Raw genomic sequence first — 12,771 nt, 5'->3', positions numbered from 1 at the left:
AATTCTATAGACTTCCCCTGCACCATTCTGTTTACAAGAACAGAAGAGGCAGGGGCTGATGGTAAGCCAGATTTTCAGTTCTAAGAAAAAATAATTCATAAAAGGAAGATGATATGGGTGTATTTTGGGACATCTACAACTGGTCATTGAAAATTTGGAGAGGTGTTTATTTGAATAACATTTTGGCATTTTGGAGATGAGAAAAAATGCAGTGGAACAAGCTTTTGGCTTCAGCTGACAACTTACAAAATTGAATGGAAAGGCAGAAGAGCAAAAGGATTTAGCTAAGGATATATTTTATTTCTTTTTGTACTAGAAACTTGTTTAGCATGGGTATGTATTAGTGTCAATTTGAAGTACTGTGTGTGTACCTCTGTAGTACTAAAGGAATATTTATGATGATATAGTAATTATATAAAAAAGTGCCCAATATACACTCTTAAACTGTATTCCATGCACTTTATTTATGTAAGCAATTCCTTTGTTCTAAATGGCTAACTGTGTCAGCTAAACATTTTGATTATGTATAGGGTTGCTGTTCTTTTTTCAGACACCTTACTGTACATAAAGGTACCAAAAGCAAATTTGATTTATGAATTGAACTTTAGTACATTGATTCTTAGATACCAGTGTAAAAATTGCCTGAAGGAGGGATTGATTGATTTGGTGGTAATATAGTTAGTTTGCTTTATGCATATTTAGTTGAATTTTCTTCTAAACAGGTTGTGGTAGATGGAAGCTTATCAACAGCAGTTCTGAAAAACCTGATGTCTTTAACTGAATACCAGATAGCTGTATTTGCTATATACTCAAATGTTGCTAGTGAGGGCCTCCGTGGAACTGAAACTACACGTAAGTATCCTTATCATGTTCATTACGGATTTGACTGTCTGCATTTAATCACACTGTGTAAACATTAGTCTTTGTGAAAAAGAAATACAGAAGGGAATCTTTTTCAATTTAGCTTCTTTTAATGCATTTACCTTAAATTAATTTCTGTTTGAATTAATTCTGGGCTAAGTTCCTAAGTCCAAATGCTCTGTGGATATTTAAACACTGAGAAGGGTTTTATCTCTGGGCTGAACTTTGAAGTCGGTTGTATTGAACCCTAAATTAGAACATTCCTACACTTTGGGTGTGGAGCCAAGCTTTATAAATTAGATTTGTGGCTGAAGATGATCTCATGAGTGGAAGATTAGGTGGGACCAGAAATACCTGCATGTGATTCCCACCAGTGCCAAAGATTTCAAGGTAACTTCTGTAAGTTCCTTTCTCAATGATTCAGTTATTTTCTGTCTGTAAAATGGTGACTTGGGATATTGTTAGAATGAATACATTACAGTTTGGGGTTCTATAATGAGAACTATGCTAGTACCTGAGATAATGTGCTGGTATTGATCATATCAATTTATGTATTTGTATACAAAATACAGTTACTTTTTTAGTAAATATGACAGATATTAGGAATGGAAGTAGAGAGTAACTTTTTAGTTCAAACTAGGAGGCAGGAAGTCAATATGTGATATATCAATAGCTGATATCTGTTGGAAGAACAACACAGCAGGGCTCAAGCAATCTAGAAGATTTCTACAGTGCTTTGACAACTACTTCCTGACACAAGTGATCTAGGAGCCGGCAAGAGAAGATGCTCTGCTGTAGCTGATACTTAGAAACAAGGAAAAACTGATGGGGGGCGGTTTAAAGTCACTGGTAGCCTTGTCTGCAGTGACCATGAGATGGTGGAATTCAGGATTCTAAGAGGAGGGAGGAGTGCAAAAAGCAGGACCACAACTCTGGATTTCAGGATAGCAGTCTTCAGTTTCTTCAGAGACGTGCTTGGAAGAATCCCGAGGGATATGGCCCTGGAGAGAAGAGGGATCTGGAAGAGCAACTTGATACCCAAAGTTCACATCCTACAAGCTCAAGAAAAGTCCATACTGACAAGTAGGAAATCAAGCAAAGGTGACAGGAGGCCAGCATGGATAAGCAAGGAACTCCTAACAGAACTGAGACATAAAAAGGAAGTATATAAGAGATGGACGAAGATGACCCAGAAGTATAGAGTTGCTGTCTGATCTTGCAGGGGTAAGCTTAGGAAAGCCAAGGCCAACCTGGAGCTGAATCTGGCAAAGGATATGAAGAGCAACAAGAACAGACTCTACAAGTGTGTAAACAGTAAAAGGAAGACTGAGGAAAACATGGGCCCACTCATGAATGGGACAGGGGAACTCGTGACAAGCGAAGTGGAAAACGCTGAGGTACTCAGTGCCTTCTTTGACTCGGTCTTTACTGGTTAAAATGGCCTTCAGAAATCCCAGGCTGCTGAGATCAGTGGAAAAGTCTGGAGAAAGGAAGACTTACCCTCATTTGAGGAGTACCAGTATAGGGAACACTTAAGCAAACTGGACACACATAAGCCCATGGGACTGGATGGGCTGCACCTGTGAGTGCTGAGGGGGCTGGCTTATGTCATTGTGAGGACAGTCTTGATTGTCCTTGATAGTTCATGGTGACTGGGAGAAGTTCCTGAACACTGGAAGAAAACAAATGTCAATCCTCTGTGAAGCAGGATCTGGGGAACTACAAGCTGGTCATTGTCACCTCAGTCCCCGGGAAGGTGATGGAGCAGCTAATCCTTGAAACCCTTTTCCAAACACATGACGGACAAGGAGGTGATTGGAATTAGTCAGCATGGATATATGAAGGGGAAAACATGTTTGACCTCATGCAGTTCAACAAAGGGAAGTGCAAAGTCTTGCCTCTGGGGAGGAATAACCCCATGCGTCAGTATACGCTGGCGGGTGACCATCTGGAAGGCAGCTCTGCAGAGAAGGATCTGGGGGTACTGGTAAACAGCAAGCTGACTGTGAACTAGCAATGCACCCTTGTCACAAAGAAGGTCAAGAGCGTCCTGGATTGCATTAGAAAAGGATTGCCAGCAGGTTGAGGGAGGTGATTCTTGCCCTCTACTCAGCACTGATAAGGCCACACCTTGATGCTTGGTCCTGTGCTGGGCTTTCCAGTACAAGAGAGATGTGGACTTACTGGAGTGGGTCCAGTGAAAGGCCACAAGGCTTGGAGCATCTTTCATAAGAGGAGAGACTGAGACAGCTATGGCTGTTCAGCCTGGAGGAGAGAAGGCTCAGGGTGATATCATTGATGTGTAAAAATCTCTGATGGGAGGGAATGAAGAACAGGGAGCCAGACGCTTCTCAGTGGTGCCCACTGACAGGACAAGAGTCAATGGGCACAAATTAAAAAAACATGAAATTAAATCTGAACAGAAGACGACACTATTTTATTGTGATGGTGGTCAAACACTGGAATAGGTTGTCCAGAGAGGTTGTGGAGTCTGCATCTCTAGAGATATTTAAAACCCAACTGGACACAGTTCTGAGCAACCTGCTCTAGCTGACCCTGACTGAACAGGGAAGTTAATTAGACTAGATGATCTCAAGAGGTGCCTTTCATCCTCAATGGTTCTTTGATTCTGTGTCAGTGCTAATCTTCCCAATCTGAAAAGAAAAAAAAATAGGATCCTATAAAATTATTTGAGACTTCTATTTTAGTCTCAGTCTCCCAAAACGTCATCTCCAGCCATGTTATACCCCATAACGTGGTGTTAGGACCTGTTTAATTTACTGAGGCAGAGAGAACAGTCACATACTGAGCCAAGAGGATTGTTTTGTATTGCACCTGGTATTCCTTTGAAGTCACCTAGTCAAGTTCTGACGGAGCCCAGCCCTGCTGGCTTTCTGAGATCTGATCAGATCACACCCCAAGGTCATGCAGCATCAAGCATTTTATACAGCTGTCTTTGATAGTGTGTTGGAAGTAATAGTCTGACATGTGCCAGTATTAATCACTCCACATGCTAAAATATCTGCAGTTTGAAAGTATTTTTTACTATCCTAATGGAGAACTATGGAAAATTGTAGTTTACATTCCTGCCTTTGTGTGAGGTACCGACAGATTAAAATAGCCACCAATCACATTTGTTCATACAGAACACTGAAAATAGCTTACAGGTATGTGAAATCTAAATAGATACATTCAATATGCATAACATAAAGATAATTAGAAAGGTTTCTGATTTAATAGTCACTTCTAACTTGAAATAAATATGAAATACATTCACATTTTAATTTGCTACAAATGTATTTTTACCTGGTTTAGTTTATTCTAGTTGTTCTTTAGTAGGTTTAATTTATCCCTATGTTACCAGAGTATTAGAATACTCTGGTAACTGTCCAAGATGCAAATCAGCATTATCTACTGGATATTTTTGTTTGAGATTCTGAGCTCTTCAGCTGAAATTTCCAGTAGAAAACACCACTTGTTTAATTTCCAGTCACCTCTTTGTTAAGTATTATTTATATTTCCAGAGTATCTAGGAGTTCCTGCTGAGAGTTAAAATATGAGTCATAAGTTAGAGTTAGAGGATACTTTTCTTGTAGATTTTTAGAATCAAAATAAGGAAAAGGACAGGTGGTGGATACTCTCTCTGTGATCCTGGGGCAGTTTGAATAGAAATGAGACAATGTGGTAGAAAGTGCCTTCAGAATATCTCAACATGTAGTTTCTTTCTGTAGGTATCAGAGGTCTGAGTGGAGCTCTGAGGGAGGAGGCTGAAGTATATTTGGAAATGTTTATGGGTAGTTTCTCCCTATAATTAGAAGAATTGTGGGAATTCATGGGAATATAAGTCAACACATCAACAAGGGTTTAAATAGGATGGAGGTAGGCTGTGAAAGGTTTGGAAGTGAAGATAGATGGGTAACCTGGAAGTGGAAACCTAAAGAGAGGCCTGGGTTGAAGTTTTGTCCACGTTTACAGACCTGAACAACAGACGGAGTGAACGACCTCAATGAACAAGAAAGGACGAGACTGGCATGTTTTGTATATGGGAAGTTAAGAGCTCTGTTAGAGCTTGTTAAACATAACATAATAGATATACTACTCCTTCGAGATGTCAGCTAGACAGGCTGAAATTTTTGTTTGGACAAGGAGATGAGAGAAGCTCTGTGAATTATTAGCATTGTAATTAGAATTGGTTGCTGCATCTGTGTTTGCAGATCAGATTCTTCAGAAACATGCAAAGCAGAGCTTTGTAGAGGCTTAACATCCAGCCTATTACAGTCTCTTTGAGTTCCTAATAGGAAAGGTTTGATATCAATTACCAATTGCCTTCTGTTTTTTTCAGACCCTTTGAGTCATTTTAGGGACTGTTGTCAGTGTAGAAGTTCCAAAGGAGCAGCCAAAGTTCCCTTATATCTCTCCAGTCACTGGATATTTTGGTGGGATCCATCAATGATGTAACAGCAGTGGAGAGGCCTTGGGATGTTATTCTGTGAGAGGAAGAAAGTGAGAGCAATCGGAGAAGTGCAAAATGCTACTCTAAAGAGTTACAGAAATATGAAGAAATATTCAGGAACCCAGTTTGGTGCTATGTTCTGGTATCAGTGCCTTAAATTCACAAGTAAACCTCCTAATAATGTTTGAATTTCATTCAGCCTGCTGAGTTGTACTCACCAGGTTAGCATTCACCATGATTTGCAATGGATGATCTTGCCCACATTTGCATAATCCCACTGACATAGGCCTGGGAGCCAGTTTGGACAGTCCAGGCCTTAAACACACAACAGTTTGTAGTCAAAATATTTTGGCGTGCACAACATGCTCATTCAGGATTTCCTCCAGGGTGTCCTACCTTATGGCTGTCTCTCCCACGCTCTGGCTTGGGAACTATTGCCAGAAAGAGCCACCTCTGGGGACTGCTACTTGTTCCTAATAGCAACCGTGCCTATTCTTTGGTAGCGAGTGGTCATCCTCCTGCAGATCAGGGAGAAGGAAGGGTGAGATCTGAACAGAGCGATTTGGTGCTTAAAGAACAGAAATCCTCCCACTTGAAATGTTCAAAGCCATTTAGGACAAAGAGCTGAAATGCTTTGTAAAGGGTAACTCGACCCAGGCGTTAGAATTGGTTAGGTCATCGTTTCCTTGTTTCTCTGATTCTGTGTTCTTTTATGTACTAATCAGCTCTTCATAGTTGTGGCATACAGACAGCACTTCCATGCCCGGAGATAGCTATATTCCTTTGTGTTTCCTGGGGTAAAATAAACTGTTTGAAAAACAGCTGGTTGTTCAAGTGAGACAACTGAAGTGTCTGTCTCTTGTTCCACTGTAGTTGCCTTGCCAATGGCGTCGAATCTGCAATTGTACGATGTGTCACAGAGCAGCATGAGAGCAAAGTGGAATGGAGTAGCGGGTGCTACAGGTTACATGATCCTATATGCTCCCCTCACGGAAGGATTGGCAGCAGATGAGAAGGAGGTGATGTATTGTGCTTTCATCTGAATAGCAATTATTCAAAAAATAAATCTTTTAAAGAATAAACTAGTACATGGCCTTTAACCTCCAACTTGATCAGCAAATACTTGGGGGTTTTTTTCCATGACTGCCTTAAGTACTGTATATGTTACAGACTATGAATAAAGTGCAAGTACCAGTTGATTATTTTTATATGTCACTGCCATAAAAATGCAACAATTTCAGCTGAATTAAAGTGACTCTTTTGAAATGATATATGAGGTGATACTGTGTCATCATATAGAATTAACACTGAAAAGAAGAAAAAATAAAGTAAAACTAAGATATTTTCTGTGTTATTAGAAGAATATAAAGTTTAGCCTTTGTTCTCATCAGGACCTTTAAAAGGAAATAAAGTTTGCAAGTGTGACCTTTACTGGTTTTCTTTTAGTTTTGTTCAACTTTTATTTTTAAATTTAAAAATAATGCCTTCCATCAAAAGTGATTTTTAGAAGATATTTTTAGAAGGAAAAGAAGGTGGGACAAGGTAAAGTCCAGTCTTCTGTCACTAAAGTAGTAAAACAGTAGACTTTTCTAAAGTTGCTAGCATAGTTCCAATGGAACTTCTGGTCTAGGATTTAAAAGTTTTTATGCTCAAGTTTCTATATGTATAACTAAGATTATGTACAACATCTCTGTTCAAGCAAGAACACTAAATAGCATGCAGGGGCATGTGAACTTGGGGAGCGTGTAGGAAGCTACAGAAATCTCGCATAGACTTGTGCTTTCTGCTAAATTGAGTGGCTGTGAGCAGGTAATTCTGCTAAAAATGGGGCCTCCCTGAAGACTAGCTGATTCAAGGGGACTGAGCCTTACCCTGAAGAAAGCCTTTTTTTCAGTAAATAAGTCAGTCCATGTTAATGTGGCTCTCAGTGAAGAGGTGGAGGAGGACAATGATACACACCTTAAATAGCAACAAATCTGAGCCTCAATGTGCACAGAAATCAATTCCACCTGTGAAATTTCAGTCCTATGACCAAAGAAGAAACAAGGTGTAGCTGGGAATGAAAAGGCCTTAGTAGCTGCACATTCTGGAGAGCACTATTTTGTCATTGCTAATGTGACTAGTTACTTTTAAAGTCCTCTTACCTGTATGTTGGCTTTTGGCTTTTTGACAATTTTGTTCTTTTGATTATTGTACAAAATCCCAAAATCTTGGGCCAAGTACTGCAGGCACAGTATCAGACAAATGCTCAGCACTGCATTTGATCACATATCTAATTTCAAGTGTGTAAATAGTATTCTTCCCCATCATGAGCTAATTCGGAAATAACGTGTCTTTTTTATTCATGGTGTTTTTAGATAAAAATTGGGGAGGCCTCAACAGATCTTGAACTGGATGGACTATTGCCAAATACAGAATATACAGTCACAGTTTATGCTATGTTTGGAGAAGAAGCTAGTGATCCTCTTACAGGACAAGAAACTACATGTAGGTAGCACATATCTATATTCACTTCAGTGTTAATAAAACTTCAGAATAGTCTTTGCACATATTAAAGCAGACATCTGATTTTAAAATCTGATATGAATAGTCCATAGGGCAAGGTCTTAACTGTACTTAAGTTTCTCAGTGCGAATGCTTAATTTATAGAAGCCGAGGATGTGAGTTTCTACAAAACAGCTTGTTTTTGGAACAGGATTGTGAACTCTTCTCTCTTGTTGGTAGTGGTACTATGGATATCCCTGTTGATCTTGGTGGAACTACTGACGGTTTTCTGAACTTGCTGAAGGTGAATGAAGGTCACCATGTAGAGCTAAATTGAGACTGCTCTGTTTAGCCTCCTGTAGCCAGAGAACCAGGTGTGTGGGGGAGCCGGCTCAGATGGAGAAGTTCATTCCTCTGGCTCAGTAATACAGACAGAAAAGAAGCAAAGAGATTTCTGTCCAACCCCTGCTGCCTAACATCTGGTAAACGAAGGGTTGGAAGGCGCCTGTGCACTCATGATAGATGGTGTGTTTTTAATAAGCAGCAAGAATTTTGCCAGCTAAATTCTGTCCTCTGCTAACTGTACACAGCACTGTATGTCAGCTCTCTAAATAGCCTCAGCATTTGGAAGACAAAGGAATTGAAAATAAGTGATTGTGCTGCTGGGATATTTCTGGGACTGCATTCAGTGACATCTCTATTGCTCCCAGCAGTGGAGTGATTGCTTCCTCTTGTTTTGTGATCCTGGCATGAGTAAGCCAGTGTGAAAGTGACTTACATTTAATAGGTGAGAGAAGTTCAGGCATGCGAGTACTAAGAAAAAGAAGGGCCAGAGCAATTGCTTGTAAGGTCAGCAAGTAATGGTGGAAGAAGCTCTAGGAATGCTGTTTGAACTGTGTCATCTCTGAGAGGACATTTGTAGACAGACAAGCGCCAATAGCGAACTACTGCAACCTGGGCTTGTTTGTGGACTTGAAATGAGTGTAGAAGATTCTTAACACTTGGAGAATCAAATCTTTGGCTCTTTGTCCCTCTGTCCCTTTCTCCCTCTCTTTGTCCCTCACTCCTTCTCCCCCCCCCGCTTTTGGTCAATATCTGTCCAATATCTGGTTTTCATTTATCCTAAACAGTACTTTATGTAGTTTTTGACTGTGCCAGCCTGAATTCACTTCATGTCATATGATCTTGGAGGCTGCACAGCTCTAAACCTGGCTAACACATTGGATGGAAGATCACATGCAAATTCCAGATACATTGGCACAAGCTGAGGATTCATGACCGCAGCGTTTGATCATAGACGCTAGTAACATATGTTAGTCAGCCCATCATCACTGCTGTTACCAGACTAGAATTAAAAAAACCTAACTACCTTGCAACCTTCATTTATTTTTAGGGTGACTCAATGCAGCCAACTCTGACTGGTCTTTAGCACTGTGATATGAAAGAAGATTGATTCTAACCTTCCATATGCAGCTATTCAAATAAGCCCTCTTCTAACAGGCTTTGATTGATCAGGCAGTGGGGCAATCTGAGAGGAAAGAAAGCTCTTGGTGAGCATAGCTGTCCCACATGGTCAGTGTTCAATGGTCATGTCTTCCCTGCCCGGATTCAGATTTAAGCTACGTTATTTTTCTTTCAGTGTGATTATTTCTGGCTTCCAACTAATGAATAGGCTTTGTAGTATTTTCTTCCTGGAGCATGTATCTGCATGGAGAGTGATCTGCCTAATTTGCTGTAGTATTACATGTAGTATCTGATATTCTGTATTTAGTAAATAATATTATTTTACACACTATATCATCTCAGTTACTGTAGTGAAACCTTTCTCCGTGCCAAACAGAGGCATGATTAGCAAGCTCATTCTGGGGTGGGGTTTCTTTTTGGGGCCAGGATTTATCCAAGACTCTCTGTAAATATCACGTAACTCCGGCATCAGGACCGCCTGTCTGGTTGAGAGCAACGTTGTCAGGAGATTGGTTCCAAAAGGAGAGAGCTGAGACTGAAGCATTTTGTGGTATGGCCTGGATAGTGAAATGAAGTGCATTCCACGACTGACAGAAAGTAGAAAGGAAAGCCAGCACGTGATACTCCCTTCACTAGACTCAGAGGAATATATTGAATGCCAGGAAGTGTGGCAAACCCATCTAATGCAATTTCAAAGTGTTCCCATCTTCTCTTTCCTCATAGCCAAGTTGACTTGACTGTTCCTAAGCTGGTTAGGAGTTTACTTGCACATTCTGAGTCGATATATGCCCTGGCTAAAGATCCCACATAATACATGGGTTTTTTATCTTTTGCTTTTTCCCATGTGTTCTTGTGTGAGGGAAACAGCTTCTGAAGTGCTGATATTTATCGGTCCACACGGATTGGTGAGGAGTGTGTGTGAAGGCAGGATGGATAGAGAAAGTTTTCACAATTCAGAGAAAATTAGCAGATGCTGGGCTAATACAGAACCTACTGCTGAGAGTAACAGACAGCACAAATTGCTTTCTCTGGTGTGACAGAAAAGTGGATGCAATCTGAGACTGTCTCTTGCATGACCTCATTTTCCTTCAGCTCACGACAGTCAAGGAATATATAATATGTAAATATGGCTTTAACCAGGGTTGCTGTTAGGAAACAGCTTCTTTCTGTAATAAAGAAGGTTAAGCAGAGGTAAAAAAAAATAGCGTCTTTGGAGATCTGAGCTAGTTATGGTTTTTGGACAAACTTACCCTTATGTCAGGGACTTTTAGGATTCAGAAAGTTTTTTGCCAAAATACGACAGTCATGAAATATTTTTGCTGGGATACTCATGGAAAACAAATGCATATAGGATAAAGATCTAGTTGAATTAAATTAATTCACAAATACAAATTTATTGCAAGTATTGTGTAGGCTAGATCTTGCTATGATATCTGTTATGAACAATAACGTAATTTCTTTCTTTTTCAGTATTAGTTGAGATGCACTTAGCAAGACTGAAAGTTCTGTTTCAGCAAAGAGCTAAGCCATTTTACCTGCCTTTAAGTATTTGTGTAGCTCCATTGATGTAGGTCTTTTAATGTAAATATTGGTGATATAAATTTTTGAATGGAAAATGTGCTGTTTATTTTCAAGGCATGAAAAATTTCACAGCTAAAACCTGGAATCACTTTCATGGTTTTATCTCTTTCCTTTTCAAGTGCCTCTAAGTCCACCAGCAAACTTGAAATTTTCTGATGTTGGACACAGTAGCGCTAAGCTAACATGGGATCCTGCTTCCAAAAATGTAAATGGCTATCGCATCATGTACGTTAAAACAGATGGAACAGAAACCAATGAGGTAAATTATTAGCATCTCTCTTCCCTTAACCAATCTCAGACCTCCCCAAACTTCTGTAATTATTAAGGGTAACTTTTATAAACAAAAGCTACCTTGCAAGCTGTAACAAAAGATTTTCTAGAGAATTCTGAAACTTTGTGCAAATAAGAGTTTGCTTAGTGTTGGGTATACATTTGGAGTGGATCATATGTGTGTGGGACAGCACTCTGAACTTCTTACATACCAGAACAGTCATTGCTGGCGCACATAAACTGAGGGAAACTACTCAAGTGAACAATGGTTTGTAGGTGCAGGACCTTGACTAAATGTATGGTATGGAAATATTTATTCTTGATTCAGTCCAGATAATGAGACTTTCGATATATGTCATGGACTCAAGCTCATTGAAAAAGAATATCTGAAGGCTTCGCCACATTTTCTTAACGTTTATTGCTTTAATAATATATTGAAAACTCTCTTCCTAAAAACAGGATTTGGCTTGAACAGAATGATAAGATGATACCAAGATGTTCTAACTTAGACTCTTGCATTTAATAATTTACTTATGCAATATGTAGTTATGCCTTGTTACTAAAGGTGCTTTATAATAGCTTTTAGAAGCATGAATTCTGTGATAGAATGAAAAATGGGATGGAATGGTATTAATGCAGAAATCTGAAAAAAATACAAACAAATTTTTTAAAAATAATTGCAGTAAATGGGTCCAATTATTAAAACAGTCCAGATCCCTTACAAAATAAGTTGTCATGGGTAACTTAGCCCTCCAAAAAAGTCTTTAATAGTAGTTATAAGTAATTATGTTTCTTCTGGGACGTATCTGGCCTTTCATCCATACAAGATGGAATATTTGTATTAAACCTGAAGAAACTGTTCCCGAGTTTAGAAGAGAGCATACCTGTGCAATGTTTTGTGTCTTTTCTTTCTGCTAGGTCCCTTAAAATTTAAATTAGATATCACTTGACCTCTTCCTATTGATTACCCTTAATATAGATAATACATCTGGCTGTACTCATCACAATGGCATTTGAACATCTCAGGCTTCTGGTAATATACTTTATAGTGTGAGTGAATGTTCAGTAGGTTTTTATCTACCTCTTAACTTTTCCTTTATGTCTGTTCAAAGAGCAGGTGGCATTTTTTTGTTTGCTCTGCATCGGTAGCATTTCCCCTGTGGCGCCAAGCTAACATGACACTGAATAGTCAGACTGATAAACTGTCAGTTTATACAGCTTTGAGTTCTATATCCCCAGCAAAGTCATGTTAACTGCAGCCTGGATAAAGACCAGATGAAACTGTCATCTTGTCTCTTGACAAATGTTAAACATAATGGTTTATGCAATGATTATCCATGATAAGGGATTGGATTCAATAGCCCCAAAAGTTCCTTCCCCTTCTGGGTTCCTGAACACACTGTGCTGATATGTCAGCTAGTGAGTTAGGCTTACTAAGGCTGAATTCTCCTTTTCCCTAGCTTGTCATAAACAAAATTTTACTTTTCTCTAGTTTGTCTATTTTAATTGATTTTGTCAGCTTTTATGGCCCTGAATTTATACGTGTTCATAGTTTCACAGAATTTCTCTACTAATTACATGACATTCTCTTTCTGTATCATTATTATCCAGCAGAATTTCAGACACTGATAATGTAAAGTGTATGATCAGTATCTATT

At 39.3% G+C, this 12,771-nt stretch overlaps 1 protein-coding gene across 1 annotated transcript in view; it reads left to right on the top strand.

The window, feature by feature from the left end:
* COL14A1 (collagen type XIV alpha 1 chain) overlaps positions 1-12,771 on the top strand; it is a 126,927-nt gene that overhangs the window by 42,646 nt on the left and 71,510 nt on the right. The window contains exons 11-14 of the mRNA XM_050915839.1: positions 723-852; positions 6,188-6,333; positions 7,672-7,801; positions 10,963-11,102. Of these exons, the coding sequence (XP_050771796.1) occupies positions 723-852; positions 6,188-6,333; positions 7,672-7,801; positions 10,963-11,102 (546 nt within the window). The remainder of the gene's footprint in view (positions 1-722; positions 853-6,187; positions 6,334-7,671; positions 7,802-10,962; positions 11,103-12,771) is intronic.

The sequence above is a fragment of the Gymnogyps californianus genome, chromosome 2, assembly GCF_018139145.2.
Source record: "Gymnogyps californianus isolate 813 chromosome 2, ASM1813914v2, whole genome shotgun sequence".
Classification (NCBI taxonomy): Eukaryota; Metazoa; Chordata; class Aves; order Accipitriformes; family Cathartidae; genus Gymnogyps; species Gymnogyps californianus.
Note: the sequence above shows the minus strand (reverse complement) of the source record. Positions and strands in the feature narration are given on the sequence as shown.